Source organism: Mesoplodon mirus (assembly GCF_964341445.2).
Source record: "Mesoplodon mirus genome assembly, chromosome: 13".
NCBI lineage: Eukaryota > Metazoa > Chordata > Mammalia > Artiodactyla > Ziphiidae > Mesoplodon > Mesoplodon mirus.
Window position 1 is genome coordinate 1,766,337 of NC_138989.1, and position 24,207 is coordinate 1,790,543.

A 24,207-nucleotide genomic window follows, 5' to 3' on the forward strand; every position below is an offset into this window, starting at 1 on the left:
CCTGGCAGTGGGAGAGCAGTTGAGAGACCATCACGGTGGCTCAGAGGGGAGATGACAGTCTTGGGCAAGGACAGTGAGTGGAGACGGGGCAGGAATGGATTTGGGACGTGAGCTGGGAACCCAGCCAGCAGGCTGGTCTTGTTTTCTCCTGCTCGGTGTCATCTGTGCGGCGGGGCCAGCAGAGGGCAGGCTCTGTCCTGCCAAGAGCACGATGCAAGTGCCTGGACGCTAATGGCCCAGGTCATCAACATGCCCAGAATTTTCTTCAGCATCATGTGACACCACGTGTGTCCCCAGTCCTCACCCACTTCACCGAGGCCCCAGCATGACTCAGCCGTTCCCGCCCCCAGCAGTTGCAGCAGCCATGGAAGCAGTCACAGGGCATCATGCAGCTGGGCCAGCTCCTGGCTAGGACCACGCACCTTCCCCCTCCTGCGGTCACCCACACCCCACAGGCTGTCCTCCCCCCAGCAGGCAGAGAGGCAGCCCAAGCCTCCATCACCTCAACTCCCGCTAGCTAGACAAGAGGGGTGAACGCTCGCTTTCCCATCAAAGAGGTGCCTGTCTAGACACCCTCATCGACGCACACACTCTCCCAGCCTAGCCCAGCCGCAGATAACAAGTCCACGCATCCAGGCTGACCTCAGAGGAGAAAGGATCAATAAAGCAATACTGTGCACCCGCCCTCCCAGCCGGGGAGAGAACGCCACATGTGGACAAGTCTGTCCTGCTCGTCGGCGTCTCCACAGCAGTGCAGAGCCCAGGCATGGGGCTGAATCAACGTTTGCCGGATGAATGAATGAAGGTCTGCATCACCCGTTTGCAGGATTCCCTACCAGGATGAAAGCAGCGCAGGGCATGGCCAGCTTTGGAGACCTCTGCTTCCTCAGGCTCCTCCCCGCCACCCTGCCCCCCAACCCCTGCCTCGGCGCTGCTCAAAACCACAACCCAACCCCATCTGGACGGGCTCACAGGGGCCCCACCCAACGGCCCGCTCGCACAAAACAGAAAACTTGGCATCGCCAGCTCGGCTGCTGCGTGGCCGACAGTGAAACATGCAGGCAACTCTGCGCAAACCACACGATCATCAAGGGCTTCGGGAACGAGTGTTAATGACAGTTTATTTCACTGGGGAGAAGAGCGACCAGACTAATGAAGTGGCCGCTGGGACAGTCTCAGTATTTCTCCAATAAACATAACCCTCTTGGGACAGGGGGAAGGAAGGAGAGAGATCACTAGTGAAAACCCGACAAGCTGTGACTAGAGCTGCAGGGTCACTGCTCTGCTGGCTGCTACCCTTCGGGGGGACAGGGAGATTCGTGGTCGGACCTTCCACGCGCCCCTAATAAGCTGCCCGGCAGCCTCTCCTCATCACAAAGGTCACAGAATGATGTCTGGAAGCTTCAACCGAGACAACACATATATTTTCAGGAAACCAAACTGAGTTGTGAAACCTACCACAAAGCTGAATTTTCAGTGTCAGAATCCATTAGGTGACTCGTCCATGGGGAGGGTCTAAAAGGAGCTACAAGCTGAACAATAAAGGGTGGATTTGTGAGATTGCCTTTGAAGAGAGGCAGCTCGTGAGCTGACCAGGGCCCCAGGCAGAAGGGTTGCTCCAGCTAGTATGGGAGCAGCAGCCCAGGGGCAGGTGGCAAGGCTGGGGCTGATATGCAACCCTTCAGGCGAGAGGTTGTGAGCTTGTGCTGATTCCTTGGGGAAAGCTCTTGTGGCTTGTGTCTGCGGGGCTAAGGGCCGCATCTGCATGGAAACATCACCTCTTCTCTCTGAGGGTCAAAGGGGTCGGAATCATGGGACTCCCCTGGTGGTCCAGTGGTTAAGACTCCGCGCTCCCAATGCAGGGCGTGCGGGTTCGATCCCTGGTTGGGGAAGTAAGAGCCCACGTGCCACAGCACGGCCAAAAGGAAAAGGGGCGGGTAGGAATCTGCATGAGGAAGGAGGCCAGCCTGGGGTCATTTCAAAGGCGTGCTGCCCAGCTGGCAATTCACAGAGGAGTCACTTGAACAGCAGGTAGACACCCCAGAATTGGGAGGTGGGGCTGACAGCATCCTGGGGGTTTTTTGAGCTGCAGCAAAAGCCACCCACTGTTTGGCAAGCAGAGCTGGTCCCTGGAGGGAAGGTAGGTCATCTCGCCTAAGGAGCCCGAGGTCTCTGGGGAGACAGGTGGTTGGCACCCACGTGCCCCCTCACGAGCTGCGGAGTCTCGGAGCTCTGTGTGGTGGACCTGGGTGGTCCAGGAAAGGCCAATGGCAGAGAAAGGAAATGGGTCCCCTGAAGCCAATGACCTCATTTAAGACAGGGACTGAATTAAGGGTGGAGGGCTAGTGTTTGCTAAGACCCAACCTTTTGGAAAAGATAAGCACGAGAATGAATCTGAGCACTGGCAGCATGGAAGCTGGCGTCGGGGTCGGGGACGGGGTGGGGTGATTAAGTGAAAGGACAGGCGTGTGAGGTGACCGTATGGTGTCTCGAGGTGTGGACCACGTCATCCCAGTAATGGGTCAAAAGGCAGGTGCATTCCAGCGAAGGCCCAGAGTTTCCATCCATCCCACAAAATCCACCAGGACCCACAGACTCAGATCCTGGAAGAAAGTCAGCCAGGCCTGAAGGGAGGGAACAGGAGGACAGCCCAGAGTCTCAGCTGAGCCGGGAAAACAGCTGCCCTCACACCTCCCCCACCAGAGCTGGTTCCGCTCTCAAGAGGCCTCAGCCCAGCGCGTCTTCAGGAAGGGACGTGGGCCGGCCCAGGAGAGGGCTGGAAAGACACAAACCATCCCGAGACACTGAATCTCAGCAGTGATCTCCACAGAGCAGCCGTAAACTAAGGTGGGGAGTTCAAACAGGCTGTCTGGGCGGCCTGAGGCCCTCTCCATCCGCCTTTAACTGGAGCTAAAGACAATGGGACCAAGGCTTTGCCCGACCCTCATTCCCACGGTGTCTGTGTGGCAATTTCAAAAACACAGAGTGAGAAGCGGTATCTCCTCTGCCTGGGTGTACCTGGAACGCCCCACGGGAGGATGCTGTGTGGTTAAGACGTGCTGAGTGACGAGAGGCACCTGGTACCCACAGTCACGCCCGGGACCACACTGTCGGCTGAACAGGCCTCCCTTGCACACAGTAGGTGCTCTGTGTTTGGCAAACTGGCTAGTTAAGCGATGGGCTTTTACACCAGTATTAGATTACTGGTCTCCTGTTTCTTTTCAGTGTACTTGGGAAACACGGCAGTTGCGACACACTGAATTATCCGGCCTCCACGTTTGGCCATAAAAGCCGGGGAGAGCACTTTCCCTGTTCCTTGGAAGTGGAAAGACCACTGTTTCTAGGATTCAGGCTGACGTCCTCCACCCCGGCCCTGACACACAGCTGAGCAGGCCCCTCTGTGGAGGGGGGAGGAGGAGCAGCGATCATGTATCTGCCTCCGTGTTCCATCACATCAATCAGAGTGAAAGGTCTGGGCACAGAAATCTCATGCCTTAGAGGGGAAATCTGCCACCCCGCAGTGGTGGCTGTCACACTCAGAAACCTGGCCACCCTCCCCGAGGGTTTCAGTAGCCCTACTGACCTGGAAGGGGCTTCTTATAGACTCCTACACTACCCTCTGCGGTAGACAAAATGACACCCCCTCACCCAGAGAGATCCCATCCCAATCCCCAGAACCTGTGAATGTTACTGTACGACGAAAAGGGGCTTTGCAGGTGGGGTTAAGTTAAAGCTCCTGAGATGGGGAGATTATCCTGGCTGTTCCGTAAGGACCCAGTGTGATCAACCAGAGTCCTTGTGAGAGGGAAGCAGGAGGGGCAGAGACAGAGGAGAGGTGACCTCAGAAGCAGAGGTCAAAGAGAGAGGTTTGAAGATGCAGTGCAGGCAGAGGGAGAGATAAGCCAAGGAGTGGCAGGGTCTTTTGAAGATGCAAGGACACAGAGCTCCTTGGAGCCTCCAGAAGGAATGCAGAGCTGCTGGCACCTTGACTTCAGCCCAAGGACACCGATGTTGGAGACCTGACCTCCAGAGCATTAAGATGATAAAGCTGTGTTGTTTTAAACCACTCCATTTGTGGTGATTTGTTACAACAGCAATAGGAAACTAACACATGCTTCTTCTGGAGAAAACGGTGGCTGCACTGGATAATATAAAAACATTTAACTTGCATATGACCAAAATAGTCAAAATGAAACATAACAGACAATGAGTTAATGCTGTGATAGGCAGATGGCCCTTAGAAGTCAAAGGATATAAGCAATAAAAATGTAAATGGCCAATTCAATAGGAAAAAGTGTCTAGCCTCACTCATAATCAAAGAAATGCAAATAAAAACACAACAATAACATTTTACTAGGAGACTTCTTACCATCAGAGTTTGCAATGATGTGGGGAAATCGGGGCCGCTTGGGGACAATGTAAACTCTTACAAGCTTTCTGAAGGGCATTATGTGTATCAAAGGTGTGTGTCAATGTGTATCAAACGTTAAAATGTGTATCTCACCAAAAGTAGCCAAGGCAGCCTGGAAGAACCAAGCTGGGGGGATCTGAGCCCATCTCAGGACCTATTAGAAATCTGCAGCAGTTTGGAGAGCGAGGTATTGGCACCAGAATAAACAGATAGGAACAGAGTCCAGAAACAGAATCGCACGTAAACAGTGAACTGATTTATGACAAAAGTGACACTGCAGTGTAAAGAGAGGGGGAGGGGATGTTATCTTTTCAACAAACAGAGCCAGGTAAATTAGCTATCCACCTGGGAAAAATAAATAAATCTTGACCTCCACTTCATAGCACACACAGAAACAGTTATAGAAGGACTGGCTCCAAAGGTGAGGGAGAAAACAATAAAGCTTTCGGGGAGCTCAGGGGACTATCTTCAGGAGCTTGGGTGAGGCAACATTCCTCGACCAGGACACAAAAGCCCGAAGCATAAAAGGAGAGCTTGATGAAGTCGACCACATTAAAATTTAAAACTCCAGGAGACAGTCCAAGAGCAAAAAGGCAAGACCCCATCGGAAAAGATATTTGCAATGCATATATCCAACCAGTGACTCATACCCAAACTATATAAAGAACTCCTAAAAAAATCAGTGAGAAAAAAAAAGCAGACATCCAAATACAAATATAGGCAAAAGACCTGAATAGTATATACAAAAAGGCATACCGGGATGGTCAATAAGCATATAAATAGTGCTGCAGCTAAGAAGCCCTGTCCTAGATGAATCTCATCAAGGTAATGCTGAGCAGAGGAAGCCAGGACCATCTCAGTCGGGAGGTCACGTGCCCAAAGGAAAAGAAACTTCAAAGGCCAAGTGTCTGCACGTGTCTGAGCCGCAGGTCTGTCCAGTGGGGACGTTAAGGCCAGAGGCTCGGGGTCACTCAGGAGCCACTTGGAGTCCACCCCCGACGGTTCTCTATTCAAACACCTTGGCTGATGAAACACATGTGCTGACTCAGGGACCAAGGTGCCCCCAAGACATTAAACAGGCTTTTTGGGAGAAGAAATCTGTCCAAAGCTCAGGAAAGCTTGGGGGCGTGGGGGGATGGGGACAGGCCCCAGGGTGTGACTGGGCCCCGGACGGGTCCCCCCACCCACCTCGGGCCCCTCAGCATGGCCCCCTCTGTCATCTCACAGTGCCCAGGGTCAGAGGTCAGGCTGGGCTCACGAAAAGTCCCGATCCAACTTGCCCTCTGCAGCCTGACCGTCTGGACTAAATGATGGGACCCGATGTCCTCGGAAATGGACTGATGACATGACCACGTGGTGTCCCAGAAATGCAAGCCCAGCGCCTCTGGTGGGCCACCCTCATGCTTGGGTTTAACTAAGTGTCCCCCCTAGGACCCCCAGGACAGGCCTGGGGACCAGCGTGCAGCCACTGTCCCTCAGAAACCCCAGGGAGTCCCCGCTCTGTGCCAGGAAAAGACGTCACGTCAGCCCGGGCCCCGCTGCCAGGCTAAAGCACAGCGGCTCCGAGCCACGCACTCCTCGACGATGACGGGACCGTCCCCACGTGTCCGCTGAGCCCCTCTCGCCCCGCCCCTGCCCACCGGTGCGGGCTTCCGCAAAAATAGTTTCCCATCGCACAAATCATTTTAACTCAAAAGAACATGCCTCCAAAAACGTCCTCAGAAATGCAAAAGCAACCTTCAAAAAAAAAAAACCCCAAAACCCTAGAGAATGCTCGGCTGAGACAAGCCGCAATTACTATCCTCGGCTGGTTTGATAAAATTTCCTCTCCGCCTCCCCTCAGGACGACAGTCTTCACTCAAAGACTTTCTTTTTTAAAAATAACTACAGTAACCCACCATTAGAACAGAGATTGCATCCTAATCCACCCTTTCTTTTTCTCTGGTTTCCAAACTGGCACCTTCCTGACTTCAGAGAAGGAAAAAATGTAAACTTCTACAGAACGTCCAGCAGCTGCCTCGAGGCCAGCCCAAGCCGGAATTCAAGCTGCAGCAGGAAAGTGAGAAGGATTTGCGAAGGACTGACCCCCCTGCCACCCCCACCTCACTCCCCCCCACCCCCCACTCCCCACCCCTAGGCCACACCATCTTCTGAACTACTCCAGTGATAAGAAGGTGTCAAGGACCAGTGAAAGACAGTGCCCCAGGGAGCCCCTGCCCAGAGTCTTCCAGAACAAAGGGATCCTTATCCAAACATCTCTCCTTAGCTGCTGGAGTCTGGAAGGGTGGTGTATGATAACACATATATATGGAATTTAAGGGAAAAAAATGTAATGAAGAACCTAGGGGTAAAACAGGAATAAAGACACAGACCTACTTGAGAATGGACTTGAGGATATGGGGAGGGGGAAGGGTAAGCTGTGACAAAGCGAGAGAGTGGCATGGACATATACACACTACCAAATGTAAGGTAGATAGATAGTGGGAAGCAGTCACATAGCACAGGGAGATCAGCTCGGTGCTTTGTGACCGCCTGGAGGGGTGGGATAGGGAGGGTGGGAGGGAGATGCAAGAAGGAGGAGATATGGGAACATATGTATATGTGTGACTGATTCACTTTGTTATACAGCAGAAACTAACACACCATTGTGAAGCAACTATACTCCAAAAAAGTTGTAAAAAAAAAAAAAAAGAACTGTGTTTTCAAAAAGCATAGCAACACGCAATTTCATCTACTGCTGCTTCTCCAGCCACCCCTGAAGCCCAGTGGCTTTCAACAGCACTCGAAGCCATCCCCCACCTCCCTCCAGCCATGACCCAGGTCACATAGCACAGCTCAGGAGGAGGCATCTGCACCTGCTTCCTGCCCACGCCTTCCCGGACCTCTGTGCTGGGGGCCAGGAACGCACTGTCTCTTGGGGATAGCGAGCTCCAGGAATGCTTCTCCCCAGGCCGCTATCCTTCTGGGTCATCTGGATGGTTATTACTGTCTGTGGTTGACAGCTCATAATGCTGCATCTTCAGAAATGAATTAAACACACAGATCACAAGAGCAGCCGAGGGGAAGGAATCTGGCTGGCAGCACCCATTCGCACAGCGACCTCATGTGCAGAGACTGAGCTCTTCCTGTTCTCTCTGCTATTTGTCACTCCGTTGCCCCCTGAACAGCCAGAGGAGCTAGAGAGCAGCCTGGGGAGAGGGGTCCACTTGCAAGTAGACACACACTTTTCCAGGAGCATAGAAGAGAGGCTGTACCTCTCACAACGGGAAGATACAGGCAGACAATGTCATTCACTCCAACAAATTGCTTGCAAAATATTGGAACCAACTCAAGTGCCCACATGCAGGAGGGGAGTTGATAACCACATGGTGGTTGAATAAATCCGCACAGCAGAGTGCTGTGCAGCTGTAAAAAAAGGAAAAGATGTGGACAATCTCCATGAACTGCTTTAGAGTGATTTCCAGGGTAGACTGTGGAGTGAAAAACTGCAAAGTTCAAAAGGGTTTTTGTGGGTTTTTTTTGTTTTTTTTTTTTTGCGGTACGCGGGCCTCTCACTGTTGTGGCCTCTCCCATTGCGGAGCACAGGCTCCGGACGCGCAGGCTCAGCAGCCATGGCTCAAGGGCCCAGCCGCTCCACGGCACGTGGGATCCTCCCGGACCGGGGCACGAACCCATGTCCCCTGCATCGGCAGGCGGACTCTCAACCACTGCGCCACCAGGGAAGCCCCCAAAAGGGTTTTTATAGCACTCTACCCTTCCTGGAAGAAAGGAGATATAAGAAAATGTACATGCGCCTATTTGTTCAATGCAAACGAAACACAGAAAGGATAAACCAGAAACTAAGAGAACTGCTTACCTAGAGGTCATGGCTTGGGATGGAGTGCAAAGAACAGAGGATGGAGCAGGACAGGGTGGGGTGCCGTGCCTCTGAGTGCACCTGCTTGTGTAGATCTGACCCTTAGGACTGTGGTTACATTTCACATACCCCCATCCCAAATAAATCAATAACTAAAATTGGCCAGAATGGGGCACATCCATCACTGAATACAAACAACCACAGATGAATCTAACTGTATCACAAATGATTAACCCACTCTGAAGGGAAGGGAGAAGAAAGGAACCAACCTGGGTAACTTTGTAAAACAGAATTTCAACTGTATAGTGTAAGCTAATGGCAAAGAGAATGTGAACAAATACTGTCCTCTAGTTAGTACATTTGTTTCCCAGGGGGGTATGGGTTAGCCATCCTGAACTACTCTGTGTGTGTAATAGATTTTATTTTACAAATAAGTAAAAATACTGAGAATCATGTGAGCCAGCTTTGGAGAAGGAAAGATATAAAAAAAAGCCTCAGATGAATCCTGTGGTCTTTGATTGCAAAGCGTTATCAGAATGAAGTTACACTCTTTAACATATACATACAGATGGATAGACATAGATAAATATATAAATGCATGTGTTTGCTGGTTTAAGTACATACATACATTTCAGAAGCAATGACACCCCAGTAGAAGTGAGCACGCTTTGCACCCAGATCCTGGTTTCTAAACACCACTAGCCAATAAAATGAACCAGGGCTCCTTGGGGAAATGGTGGATTCCATGGGCCTAGACTATCTTTAATGCCAGAAAGTAAGGAAAGACTCACAAACGAGGAAAGCATATCAAAAGGACACAGAAGCCAACTGGAAAAAAGCTCCCAAGGGTCAAAGCTGGGACAATCTGAACAACAAGATAAATAATGACAGTAGTGGATTATAGCCTACAGAACAAAACGTCCAAGAATCATATTGATATGAATAAATAATTGAAGCATGTGTCCTTATATTAAAGTTCCAACTAATAAACGTAGAAAGAATGATGGAGAGAGAAATCAACTTTAGGCAAAAACACGACAGTAACAACCATTGACGGACACTAAAATGTTTGGAGGAAGTATCATGAGAGGTATGACAGCTGTGTAGTTTCATGGTATCTCCCTCACAAGAGATTATAATTTGCAAAGGGAAAAATGATAACTTTACAATGGATACACCTGGAAAACACCCCCCTCCCCACCAAGCAATCAAAGTGAGCATCACTGGGCTTCCCTGGTGGCGCAGTGGTTGAGAATCTGCCTGCCAATGCAGGGGACACAGGTTCATGCCCCGGTCCGGGAAGATCCCATATGCTGCGGAGCGGCTGGGCCCGTGAGCCATGGCCACTGAGCCTGTGCATCTGGAGCCTGTGCTCCGCAACAACAGAGGCCGCGACAGTGAGAGGCCCGCGCACCGCAATGAAGAGTGGTCCCCGCTCGCCGCAACTAGGAAAGCCCTCACACAGAAACGAAGACCCAACACAGCCAAAAATTAATTAATTAATTAATTAATTTTTTAAAAAAGTGCACATCACTGATGATAATAAATGCCATCCTTTACTGCCTGCATCTGGTCTGAATTGTGCCCCCAAATCCATCTGTTGGATACCTAGTCCCCAGGACCTCAGGATGTGACTGTATGTGGAAGCGGGGCCTTAAAGGGGCAATTAAGGTAAATAAGGCCATAGGGTTGTTCCCTAATCCCGTATGACTGGTGTCCTTATAAGAAGAGGGCAGAGATCACATAAGGACACAGAGAGAAAGAAGGCAGCGTCTACACACCAAGGTAAGAGGCTTTAGGAAGAAACAACCCTGACGACACCTTGATCTCCACCTTCCAGCCTCCAGGATGTGAGACCATAAAGGTCTGTTGTCTAACCCCCTAGTCTGTGTTATTTTGTTCCAGTAGCCACAGGAAACTCACACAGTCCAGTGTGATCCAATAAGAAAGGCACAGTTTCACTTCTGTGGTGCTCTTGTCAAAGATGCATAAACTCAGCCTCGTCGTGAGAAAACATCAGATAATCCCACACTGAGAGATGTTCTCCAGAGTGAGTGTCCTAGACAATTCAAGGGTCAAGGTGCTGCAAGACCAAGAAGCTGAAGAACCACGACAGGCTGGCAGGTGAGGAGACAGGTGAGGTCCTATATGGAAAAGCCCTAAGCAGGAAAATTGACAAGATCCAAAGCATGTCTATTGACTAGTTAATATCACTGTTAGTTTCCTGGTTTCAAGAACTGTACTTTAGGGGCTTCCCTGGTGGCGCAGTGGTTGAGAATCTGCCTGCTAATGCAGGGGACACAGGTTCGAGCCCTGGTCTGGGACGATCCCACATGTCGCAGAGCAACTAGGCCCGTGAGCCACAACTACTGAGCCTGCGCATCTGGAGCCTGTGCTCTGCGACGAGAGAGGCCGCGATAGTGAGAGGCCCGCACACCGCGATGAAGAGTGACCCCCGCTCGCCACAACTAGAGAAAGCCCTCGCACAGAAACAAAGACCCAACACAGAAAAAATAAATAAATTAATAAACTCCTACCCCCAACATCTTCTAAAAAAAAAAAAAAAAGAACTGTACTTTAAAATATTAACATGCTCTGACCACAGCCCCGTCGCTGGCCCTCCAGGAGGTGGTGTCAGACGCGCAGAGGGGCAGACCTTCCATTTTGGCCACTTCCCGGGCCAAACATCACTGAGGCTAGAACATCACTGTCATTGGACTCAATCCCTTCCAAACTTTATGACAATCCTGATGGATGGACGGCCTATCTTTGGGACTGACAGTCAGAGAGCGCTAAAGCCTGATTGATGAGTAAATTTTAGACAATAGCCATCGAAACTGACAGCACTTAGCTCTTCAAGAGACTGGCTTTTGGTTTTCTAATTCTCAGAGTTTCCGAAGAACCTGCTTCTCTCAGGCTTTGCTTCCTTCTGGGGGTAGCAAAGGTCTCATCTTCGTTGACCAGGGAAAGGTGACCATTCAATCTTGATTTACAAATTAAGATTCTGCTTAGAGGCTGTGAGCAATTCTAACTGGCCAGAACACTGCCATTTCTGACCCATCTTTTAGGCAGGGGAATTTGGCACTTGCTACGGGGACCAGTTAACCACAGCAGGGTGGTGCCCTGAGTCACTTCTAGAAGGGGCTGTGCATCTGCTCCCCGTTTCCATCCTCCTCAGCTGGACAGTCTATTGCAACAGCCTCTACGTCACTGCCAGCTGCCCGGCCAAGGGCCCTGAGCTGGGAAAGGCTGCAGTCCAGCAGGCTCCCCGCGCCGGCCGGGACGCTCGGCAGAGCAGCAGAGACCACCTGCAAATCAGCACGACTGGGGGCGGCCAAAGGACAGGGTCGGAATCTGGACAGTCTGTGGTTTGGGAAGCAAGGGACATAAATGAAGCAAAACACTGTGACAGGTTTGAACACAGGCTCTGAGGACACACACGCTGGGCCCCACGTGTGCCCGACACAGAGATTCCGGAGAAGCCACGGAGCAGAAGCCCCGGCTACACGGGCCGCCACAGTCTGTCAGACCCGCGTCCCTACCCACAGACAGCACAGAGCCATAGTGAGCGCCGCGGGCTCAAAGCCAAGCCCCTGGACATCAGGGCGGTGGACTCTGGTTTGTTGTTTTCATTGTACCAGTAACCGGCTCGAGTTGGTTTCCTAAGAAAATACTGAGAACATTTTTTTTAATGTAAGGATCTTTATGGCAGAACATCACAAAAGACATTGGCTGACGGTGAGGTCCTGAGGGTAGGGGGCCCTGGAGACGGCCCTACTCAGAAAGGGGCTGGGAGGGAGGGAGGGAACCCTGATACACAAAACAAAATCAGCCCCGCTCTTCAAACTCCAGATTCACACCAGCCTGATCTAACAAGGAGGGTGGGTGTGGGAGTGTGGGCGTGTGTGTGTCTGTGTGTGTGTGCCGGGTCTATGTGTGTCTTGGGCGGGTGTGTCTGTGTGTCTGTGTGTGTGCTAGGTCTGCATGTGCGTGTATCTGTGTGTCAGCGCATGTCCTGGGTGTGTGTGTTTGTGTGTGTGTGCACACACGGACACATCTCCACCCCGTGAACTCACTGAGGGTCTGGACACCGGGAAGCCCTGCATTCAGGCCATCTGCCCCTCCCTCCCCTGCCCGCTCAGCCTCGTGCCTCAGCTTCAGGCCCTGGTCCCCAAGCCCCCCACTCCCCAGCACAACCCACAGCCCCAGCATAGCCTGGTCCCCAGCGGCCACCGTGACTCACAGCCCCCTTCCCTAGGGCCACTTCAGCCTCAAACACACATCGCTTTCAGAGTCGTTCAGAGCAAGGCTTCTCTGCTTTTATACACTTGGGTTACAGACTTGCATATCTTGATGCCATATTACAAAACCCCCAACACTGGAAGCACTGAAAACGCCGCCGCTTCACGCCGGGACCAAATTTCCAACCAGGCTGAGCCCGCCGAGCTCATTCTTGCCGAGTTGGCTGCATCCTCACAATGGCAGCAAGGGAAGAGCCTCTGCCCTGGGGACGAGCATCTCTCCATAGAAAGAGGAGCCACACAAACATATACAAGTAACAACACAGCTCCTGACGAGGCTACTTCTATGGCGCTGTTGACCCTGAGCTCGGCATTTCCTCCACAACCATTTACTGAGCCGCTGCTGTGAGCCAAAGCTCAAGGCCGGGCATCGTGAGGAAGGAATCAGTGATTCCAAACAGGGTCCAGGGCAGCTCCTCCAGAAACGCACAGGCTGGCTTAAGAGATGATCGATTTGCATAAATAATAACATACGGTCCTCGGAGGTGGTACTGACGCAGTGCAAAGACGGCCTAGAGGGAAACGTGGCCCTTCCCTGGGGACATCAGAGAGGGCTTCATGGAGGAGGTGGGACTGACCCCAGAGACGCAGGAAGAAGGCCTTCCAGACAAAGGGAGGGGCACATGCAAGGGTGGAGGCCCACCAGGCCTGGACTTCACGGGAGAGTGAGCATTTCCATTCCTCCAGACAGACATTCAGGCAGAAAGTCAGAGTGGAAAAGTCCACTAGAGACCGACCGTGAGGCCTGGAGATGAAATGTATCTTCAGGGAAACCTTGGTCACTGAAAGATTTTAAATAGGTGAGACCATCTGGCATGTGTTTCTGGAAGATAAGCCTGGAACTCGGGGAGAATGAAGCAGGGAGAACAGTCAGGAGGCTTCTAGCTCAGGCAGAACCAGGGGAGGGACGGCGGGGCGGAGCAGGTGCGAGGGATGCTCTGAAAATAGGGTCACAGCTGGTCCTGCGCAGGGGCCAGGACCCAGGAGGGCGCCAGGGTGCCAGGCTCAGAGCGGAGAGAAGGCGATGCGGTGACAGAGGACAGACACAGAGGACGTGCGGGCTCGGGGGTAACGTGCCCACCTGCACACCTGGAGCCGAGAAACCTGCCCGGAAACAGGAGCGAGGCTGAGGAAAGAGGTGGGTTTTGTGTCACCGGGAACATCTGCCCGGAGGTGATGGCTGAAATCACGGCATCCCCATGCATTCAGAGAAGTAAACGTTCAATGCAGAGGGGCTGAAGGAACCCCTGTGTTAGGGAGTTATAGCAGGTGGTGCAGCAGAGGTGGAGCTGATACCAGGGAAAGGGCGGCACCTGCAGGGCGTGGACTGTAAGCCCGGGGCTGGGGCGTCAGGGGCTGCAGCGGAGCACGGGCCTTGATGGAACCCAGGTGAGCAGGGGTCTCTGGAGACGTGTGAGACCATTTTTGCAGTTTGAAAATGTGTATGGAAAGTGGAGATGGTAGAAATCGACTTTAAATCGTTTAAAGAAGGGAAGGGGAGGGGGATGTCACATAATGTCTCCGGAACTTGGGAACCAGCGATGCCACTTCTGCATGTACACACCTAAAAGGACCAAAAGCAGGGTCTTGGAGAGATGCTTGCACACCCACATTCATGGCAGCATTATTCACAGTAGCCTAAAGGGCGGAGCAACCCAAGTGGCCATTGACGGATGCATGGATAAACAAAACGTATGTAGTCCATCCACACCACAGAATATGATTCAGCCTTAAAAAGGAGGACATTCTGGGACTTCTCAGGCGGTCCAGTGGTTGAGACTCTGCGCTTCCTCTGCAGGGTGCGCAGGTTCAATCCTTAGTCAGGGAACTAAGATCCCACATGCCGCATGGCACTGCCCCCCCCCAAAAAAAAGGAGGACATTCTGACGTTTGCTACAACACGGATGAACCTTGAGGGCTTGATGCTCAGTGAAATAAACCAGACACAAAAGGACAAATCCTCTATGACTCTATTTACACGAGGCCCCCAGAGTAGCCAAAGTCATAGAGACAGAAGGGAGAAGGGTGGGTGCCGGGGGAGGGGTGGGTGCTGAGGACAGGGAGCGGGAGCTCGTGTTTAATGGGGACAGAGTCTCAGTTTTTCGAGATCAGGGGAGCCCTGGAGACGGAGGGCGGTGACGGCTGCACAACAGTGTGAAACGTACTTAATGTCGCTGAACTGCAAGACTGAAAATGGTTCAGAAGGTCAATTTTATGTTATGTGTATTTTACCACAATTTAAAATGTTGTGTGATCTTCAAAAAGAGAGGGAGAGAGGTGGGTCAGGTGAGAGGGGCATTCTCAGGTCAGGACAGTTTGCCTGTGGATGGAGAGGGCGTGAGAGACAGGGATGGAGCAGGCAGACGGCGGGGGTGGGGGGGTGCGGAGGAAGGGAGGGAAGGTTCCCAAAGAGGAGGAGGAAAACGTCCTTTCCTGAGGAAGGAGGGACGTGAGAAACCGGCGAAATGGTCAGGATGAAAGAGAACAGAGCAACGGCCATCGGGCGGTGCCATCAGCCTGGGAGAGCACAAATACAGACGAACACTGGCCAGGAAGTGTGGACAGCTGGGCACAGCTGGGTTCTGAGGGGACCAAGAAGGGGCCTGACCTTCGTGGGGAATGAGGGTCGGGGGGCGCGGGGTGAGACGGGAGCTGCCGTGAGAGCGACGATGTCCTGAGTCACTGGCTTCCCTCGATGGCCGCCTCATGGAGGAGGGGATGAAAACACACGTGGACGGACCCAGAGGCCGGCACATAGTAGGGCTTCAGGTGATGTTGATGGAATGGGATGGAACAGTATAAAACGGAACAAAATAGAAAATCCTGGCGGGAAACGTCTTTGTATGACTTCAAGTAATCAAAAATATATTTAGTTCTTATTATTGTACATATAGAATGGATAAACAAGGTCCTACTGTATAGCACAGGGAACTACATTCAGTAGCCCATGATAAACCATCATGGAAAAGAATATGAAAAAGAATGTGTGTATCTATCTATATATATACTTATATGTATAGCTGAATCACAGCAGAAATTAACAAAACATTGTAAATCAACTACACTTCAATAAACTAAATTTTATATATATATATACATATATATATATATTGCATTTTTTGATAAACTCCTTGAAAAATCACACCGTCAGGTGTCGAATCAACACTGTATCACAGCACACGATCCTGACACAGGGAAAATCATACTTTTTAAAGGACAGGCGCACATCTGCGTCCCCAGTACATTTGTCGTTCTTATCACTGACAAAGATAAAGTGAAGGCAGAGGGAATTACGGTTACAATGGGGCGAAACAAACAGCTCATCACTCAAGACCGAAAGCATTAAAAACAGTCTCTTCAAAACACTAAACTGTGTTTCCCAGAGAGAACCAAGCTCTCCAACTTACTAATAACTATTATCAAGATAAGGGAGAATCAGTCAGTATATCCCCCTCCTCCAAAAACGACATTTATTGTAAATCAGAAATACCCATGCTTGTGGCACACACATCTATGAAAGTGACATCCGTTCTTAGAAGCCTTTTTACCCAAAGTCAATACTGTGTGTCCAACCCCAGTGCCATCCGGGGGATTTTCCACTGCTGTTCAAAAATAATCCCAAGAAAACGAATGCTAGAAAGAGGGAAATGCTAATCCTGGCCAGCACCAATCCATCTAAGATGCTTTATACAATCATACATACGAGTACGAGTATTCCTTGCTGCAAAACGAAATCAAAGAACAGAAATGAGGACAAATTCGCTCAAACTCACCAAATGGTGCCAGAGATGGACAGTGATGAGAGGGGAGCCTGATAAATTCTGGGAGAGCTTCGGCGTGGGGAAGACCTCCAGGGAAATCAGGTAGCTGGTCACAGACAGCAAGCAGTTTTTGTAATTTGCTGCCTCAGCAATCCTAGGAAAGAAATGAAAAATCATTACAAAACACACAAAAAAAGAAAAAAACCTTGGGTTTAAAATTTAATGTTAAGCCTGAGATTTTTTGAAATCTTTTTTGGATGGAGCTCTGATTTCTATCAAAGAGCTGCTCTCTGTAGGGCTTGATGCTGGTACCAAAAGGTGAGATGGAGCCCTTGACCTCACAGAGTCTATAATCTAGTAGAAGAAGGGGGGATGGCCCAGGATGTGGGGAAGAACAGAAAGGTCAAAACAATGAGCCTGAATCTCAGCCATCCATTTACTTGACCTTGGACAAGTGAGTTACCTATTGGAACTCTATTTGCCCTAACTATAAACCGGTGTGGTAAATAGTAGTGTGATAGATACCTGTTGTCTTGTCACCCAGGAGCCCTTCACCCTTCTCCTGTTAAAGGCACCTCAGCTTCCCTCCAGGTGATCATCCCTTCCCCACTTGCAGCCCACGTGCTTTGGAGGGAACTTCATCCTTGACTAAGAGTAAAGCCTGCTATCCTGACCTGAATGCATCAGTGCACTGCATTCCTCAGACCACACTGACTGTTCAGACGTGAGCCCATGGTCCAAGAAGATCCGAGGAGAAGTAACAAGATTCAGAAGGAAACGCTGGGTCAGAGATTCTCACTTCTCTCTGCTAGACATTAGCCCTGAAGCATGAGGTCCCAGAAGTGGCTTACAATCATGAGGAGAGAATAACTGGAAGGGGATCCACCCCCTGGAAGAGCTGAGAGATGGAGCTGAGTGACATCGACTGGATGCTGGATCGAGCTGCTCCTGAAGCCAGCTGCCAGTGCACCTTTCAGCTTATGTGATCCAGCAAACTCCTCTTTTGCTTAAAACAGTTTACGGGGCTTCCCTGGTGGCACAGTGGTTAAGAATCTACCTGCCAATGCAGGGGACATGGGTTCGAGCCCTGGTCCAGGAAGATCCCACATGCCGTGGAGCAACTGAGCCCGTGCGCCACAACTACTAAGCCTGCGCTCTAGAGCCTGTGCTCCACAACAAGAGAAGCCACCGCAATGAGAAGCCCGTGCACCGCAACGAAGAGTAGCCCCCGCTCGCCGCAACTAGAGAAAGCCCGCGCGCAGCAACAGAGACCCAACGCAGCCAGAAACAATAAATAAATTTAAAAAAAAAAACAAAAAACAGCTTACGCTGGGGTTTCTGTCACTTACAACCCAATCAAAAGAATCCTGACTGATATACACAGTACTTGTCTCATGGAGTTATGAGGCTGAAATGATATTCAGGGCCAGGACGAGGGCAAGGCAAGCAAGGAAACTGGGGTGCAAGATATCAGAAGGTGTTCACGTTCAGGGCCTGCCACCTGTGGTGCTTGGATGACTCCCAGAATGCACACCCATCTGAATGTTGTGCCCTCGGTGTCTGCTCGAGCCCTCGCCCGGCCTGGCGGGTGGTAGGTAATCAGCAAATGTCTGTTGCCTGAATCTGAATTTCAGACAGCTACACTAGGATGCTTTCGGCGTGGAGTCATTCGGCCCGCGCTCGGGCCGCCCAGTCGCCTGCTGGTCTCTTGCCCAATCTGGACTTTGCGTGTCTCCTATTCACTCTCCAAAGCCCGACTGGGGGTTCTGCCCGCTATGTGCGTTTATGCCCACAGGACTGTCTTCGTAACATCGAGCCGACCCCTGGGAGCTGGATGCACCATCTTCTTCCTCCTCCTCAACCAGTTGCGCCTACTAACTAGCCTCAAAGCTGTCGACCTGGACTGGAGCCCGTGGGACCCATGCAGCTCCTGCAACCATTCCCCTTCACACACCACACCCGGCTCTGCACACGGGCTCCTTACACGTGTCCCTAAAAACGAGCAGGTCCCCAGGAGCACACAGAACTGTTCCTGGCATTGTCAATATGAGATGTTTAAAAAAATATCGCTGTGAAGATTTAAAACTCCAGCCCTGCCTTCATGGAAAGACCCTGCAAGAGGGTCTTTCCAACAGAAGGTCACAAAACAGAGGCATGGATTCCTCGTGTCTGAATATCACCGAGGTTGGAATCTTGAGGGGCTGCTGGAAGCTCAGAGAACACGGCTGATTTTCTGTCTGATTGTTCTTCTCTGGGGAAATGTCACGGGTGCAAGCCCAGAACGAGAAGACATACATGGAATAAGTCACACACATTAAAAAAAAAAACAAAAGACACTGAAAAGAAAGCAGCACGCTAGTTCAGTGTTTCTCAACCACTGTTTTCATCATCACCCCTTCAAGAGTCTTATTAGACATTTTTTTCCTAACACCCTGCCATTAACCCATCAACACCCCGCCCATCCTGTGAGATTTTAGTGCCACAGAGATACAGTAAATCTGCTTACATACATAAAACATGCTCTATACAACTCTGCAGAGTCACAGCCACTGTAATAGCCCAGACTCCTTGCCCCCAAAACCAATCTTCAGCCCACAGAGGTGATATCACCCCCACTGAAAATGCGTGGGGTTCAGCCCCTGCCGTGGAAACCTAAGACTGGCTTGATGTCACCAGGGACCAAATCAGACCCAAAGACAAAAAGATGTGGTCCCCGGTGACACAGAGGCCAGCTTGCTCGCAGAACGATGGGGCTGCCCAGGTGGACGACCTCTCTGCCCATGATTCCGGGAGGCTGAGATGTTCTGTGCTCACCCTTGCCAAGACCTCACAGCCCACGCTTCCCTCCGCAGGACTCCGTGCACTCATCACGTACGTAATTCCAGCAAGCAAGCTAGAAGTCATTTTTCTAGCAAAAATTAGGACTCCAATATTAGCCAACAATAAAATCACAACCATGAGCATAAAACCCTAAAAATACAGCCTCATTTGTCATACACCCCTCTTTCCCCCTCCGTGTATGTTTTTTAATAGTTCATCCAGTCAGCTGTCTTCTCCCGCTGGGAGGTAAGCTCCATCAGAGCCGCATTCTTACCCATTCTGTTCATTGTTCTCCCAGCTCCCAGAACCATGCCTGAGACACAGTACGTTTTCAATTAACATGTGTTGAATGAATGAATCTTCTCACAGGCAGACAATGACGACTTAAGAAAAGCATATGGACAAAATGCAAAACACATGGAGAACCTTCTCTCAACAGACAGAATGCAAATCCAGAGTGGATTCCTGGATTCCACCCCGGGAACATGTGGATTCAGCCAGATGTAGTCTGGTAACCACCGCCTTTGGGGGCAGGAATTGATACCAGACTCACCAAATCACGGTAAGGCTGACGGTCTACACTGCAGCCTCAGGAGCATTTTTAATCTGGAAAAGTGTGATTTCCCAATATGGACGGGTTTACACTGATGTTCTCCAGTGACTCACTTCTCATGCAGCCAGTGAGGCCCTTCCTTCTGGCTGGGTTCGCCCTGCGGAAGGGTCGCCGGGCCAGGAGGAGCCCACGGCTTCAACACGACCCACCCAAGTCGACAACGACGAGACACCAGAAGAACTAAGAAATGACTGTTTACATTTTAGATGTGATTATGGCGGGAGTTTACTCTGTAGTTTTTAAAGAGTCTCTATCTTTTAAAAATAGAGACTAAATATTTACAGATGAAACTCCATGATGTCAGAGATTGCCTCCAACTAACTGGTGAGGCCGGGTGTGCAGAGGAAGCCCAAACGGCTGTGGATTGTCCCGGTCATAACCCGGTGATGACCGTCTCTCTGTTTTTACAGATGTTCAAAATTTTTCATAATAAAAAGAGGGTTTTTTTTTTTTTTTTTTTTACCACTTCATTTAATCTCTCTGGAACCTCCAACTGTAATAAGAGTTTTGCTTTGGTTTCACAAATCTGATCCAGGTTTGATTTTTTTTGTTTTTAATCTATTATCTAGGGAGCAGTAACACTTGGATTATCTGTCACTTTGGAGCTGATCATACCGGGGGTTGGGGGTCTTTTCTGGTTGGGAAAACCAGCTCATTCTAGATGCAAGGAGGGAACGGGGCAAAGGAGACAGCCAGGGGGCGGGGGCCGCAGTGTTACACCCCGTTCCCGCCTCTGCACAGACCCCTGCCCCACGCTGCCTCATCCAGGCCCCATGTCCTCTGCTCTGGGCACGTTCAGCCAACGGGAGCACCGGTAGGAAATCAGAGGCGTCAGAGAGGAGAGTAAGGCCCACACAGGGCTGCCCCCGTGGGGTCACCCCAAGTTGGCCCCAGCCCACCGAAGGGCCCGGTACCCGTCTGGTCCCCACACGCACCCCTCCATCTTTGCACAGGGAACTGTGTTCTCCTGCCGCCTTCAGCCCAGGGCCGTAGCAGCGCGCCCCATCTCCTTGTTCCGAGAACTCTCCTGTTACTGTACTCTATCCTTTGTAGTGGGGAGGCCCCCCGGACCATGCCTTGCACACGGCCCCTCCATTTAACTTCCCCCACATTACCTACTTGGCCCCTATGGGGGACCCAACCAACACGGCCCAAAGCCCAGGCCTGCGGCCCCACCTATTTCGCCACATTTGAGCCACGACCCCTCTGCTGGTCATCTCTGCCTTCAGTGAAGCCCAGAGAGGAGGGAAGATTCCAGGATCTCAGGGGCAGATCTGGGAACTCTGAAATCTTCAAGCAAAACACCCAAGAGCATGGAGAGATGAGCTCTGGTCCTCAAGCAAGAGACGTTAGCACACATGGGATAAGAAAAGGGGCCTCAGGAAGAGACCACTCCCGAGTACAAGGGACTCACAGTTAAACCAAGTTGTACAGGGAAATTAAAAAAATTTTTTTAACTGCAACTATTCCCTAGTACGTGAACTACTTTTCTAATGCGTTCCCACTCAGACATCGTGTCCGGCTCGCTCTGGGGTCCATCCTCATCCGTCCCGTCAGAGCTGTGGTCTCGCTGACCATCAGGGGAGAGCAATGAGGCACTGAAAACACCAAGCAAAGGAAACTTGAACCTCATGAAAGGTGCTGCCCATGGTGACAGGGGTGAGGGCACTGGAGGGGCTTGGGAGAATTTTCGAGGGGACGTGAGGCCTCTGGCCAACGGACAACTAAAGAGGGGAGCGCCCACCAGGATGGTGGACGTGAGCTCCGTGGCACTCGGGTGGCTGAGTAGCCGAGTCCTCCATGTCCAGAAGCTGTTCAGCGTGGTCTCTCAAGAGAGAATGGCAAGAACCAGAATTTCTGCCTAAACCGGGACCCTCCTCTCCAAACTGAATTGTAAGAGTCACGCCCACAGAAAATTTGCTAGAAACAGTGCACCTAGATTCCCAGCTCCTACCATTCTGCCACGTTTGCTTTATCTGGCATCTCACACTCTAGACACACACACACACACACACACGTGCGCGCGCCTTTTTGCTGAACCATCAGAAAGTACATCGTGACACTCCACCTCTAAATTCTTTAACAGGGACCTTCTAAAAATAAAGACTGCCTTCTACATAATCCCCATCCCATCATCACGATCAGAAATCTGACAAGGCTTCAATCATCATCTGGTGCCTGGTCCACCGTCCAATGTCCCCAGTGTCCCCGCAGTGTCCTTCAGAGTGCGGCTTCTTTCCCATCAAGGAAAGGACAGCATCCATTCAGTCACTGTATCCCCTCGGTCCCCTCTGATCCGGAACAGTCCCTGCTCTTGTCACTGCTTTTACTGCATGCATGTTTCACAGTCCAGACCAAAGTTTTGCAAAATGTCCCTTGACTTTCCTCGTGGGGCGCGTCGGACGGAGCGTCTGGGGGCAGGATGACCCTTCCCACTTCACATCCGGGGACGCAGGACATCAGCCTGTCCTGATGTCGGTGACACCGAGCGTGACCTGTCGGCTGAAGTGGTGCTGACAGTGTCTCCGCTCTTGGGGACCTTCTCACGAGGTGATGAATGGGTACCCTGAGGGGTGACGGGGAATAACCCTGGGCCCTCACGACCCTTCACCCGCTGGTGTCTGCCCCGAGGAGGTTTGCCCGATCGATGGCTACACCAAGGGCTGCCGCATGGCGCTTGTGACCCTGCCGGTCCTTCTGCCTGGACTGCTCAGTGTTACTCTACAGAGGAGAAGTGCAGACATTTAAGCCCAGGCAACCCCCATAGACCGTGTCCTTCTGAAGCATGTGTGAGTCCATCACTGAGATGCTGAAACCCAGAGGCACGAGTCCCAGCCCTGCCGCGGCTGCTGCAGCCGTGGAGTGCCATTCCCTCTGGGTCCTGGGTCTGTCTGTGGAGGAGAAGCAGGTGACTCTCCTCCCTGCTCAGCTCGGACAGCTCTTTGGAAGGAAACGGCAGTCCCAGCTGCTGGCCTGACAGGTGAGAATCAGCAAGAACCGAACACTCCTCATCACTACGGGGCCAGGGGCCACGGGCCATGGAGGAGCCCCCGAGTCCAGGCGCCTGCAGAGGCCAGCAAAGCCCCCACCCAGGACCTGTGGACGGTCAGGCGTTGCCTTGGGCAGCCAGCACACGGGCCCTGAGTGGTCTACCCAGGGCAGGGGGGATAGAGAGCCCATCCTGCCCCGACCCCCTCCTCGTGCTTTAAACTCACGTGCTGACTCCACTCCCCAGGGGGTTTAAAGGACATTGTGATTCCACTGCATCCTTTTGATCTCACAAAAAACCATAAATGTGTGTAGATGGTGATGCACAAAACTAAAACGGAATGAAGTCAGCTGTGCGGGCGAGTAGGGACGCTGGAACGCTAACAATGCGATTGCACAAATCTGCTTCTAATTCTGCGTGGAATTTGATAATCATCTTAGAGGAGGAGAACGGGAGAACGTCCAACCACCTCATGAAGTGATAAGGGAAGTGCTTACATATCCTGTTCCAGGGCTTTACTTAAACCATTGACTCAGCGCTCACGGAGACCCTCAGGAATCGGGACGGCCGTCCTCCCTCTTAGAAAGGAGCACGTAAGCAAAGAGACCACCAGCCGGTGAGGGCGGCCGGTGAGGGCGGCCGGTGAGCGCGGCCGGTGAGGGCGGCCGGTGAGGGCGGCCGGTGAGCGCGGCCGGTGAGCGCGGCCGGTGAGCGCGGCCGGTGAGCGCGGCCGGTGAGGGCGGCCGGTGAGCGCGGCCGGTGAGCGCGGCCGGTGAGCGCGGCCGGTGAGCGCGGCCGGTGAGCGCGGCCGGCTGCAAGAAGCAAGCCGGGGTCCTGGCTCCCAAATCCAGGAGCGAACCACAGCACAGCTGCTGAGTGTCACCTCCGTGCTGCCCTGTGCTACGGGAGCAGGCACAACAGGGACCACGCTTGGAGAGCTCCTGGGGTGATTTTCTTTTTTTTTTTGAGGTTACTGTTGACAGTAAGACATCGTTGCATCAAGTGTTGGCTTTAGAACTAAAGGTTCAACACCTGAGAAATACACCGTCATCACTGCAAAATCATTCTGTTTTTGACTTCAGGGAAACGAGCACTCAAAGTCTCTGCTGACGGGGCTTCCCTGGTGGCGCAGTGGTTGAGAGTCCGCCTGCCGATGCAGGGGACACGGGTTCGTGCCCCGATCCCGGAAGATCCCACATGCCGCGGAGCGGCTGGGCCCGCGAGCCATGGCCGCGGAGCCTGTGTGTCCGGAGCCTGTGCTCCGCAACGGGAGAGGCCACAGCAGTGAGAGGCCCGCGTACAGCAAAAAAAAAAAAAAAAAAAAAAAAAAGTCTCTGCTGACGGAGTTCAGAGGTCAATGGTGGTAAGGCCAATGGGTAGAGGGCTGCGAGGAGGGGGATTCTCTGCCTGTGCGGGTCTCCAAGCCCACGATTTGCAGGGGGTATAAGAGTTGATC

At 51.8% G+C, this 24,207-nt stretch overlaps 1 protein-coding gene across 2 annotated transcripts in view; it reads right to left on the bottom strand.

Moving 5' to 3' along the window:
- The window catches only part of ADGRD1 (adhesion G protein-coupled receptor D1), a 145,125-nt gene that overhangs the window by 74,562 nt on the left and 46,356 nt on the right, over positions 1-24,207 (bottom strand). For both annotated transcript variants that reach the window (XM_082640016.1, XM_082640017.1), the window contains one exon: positions 16,342-16,483. In XM_082640016.1, the coding sequence (XP_082496142.1) occupies positions 16,342-16,483 (142 nt within the window). The remainder of the gene's footprint in view (positions 1-16,341; positions 16,484-24,207) is intronic.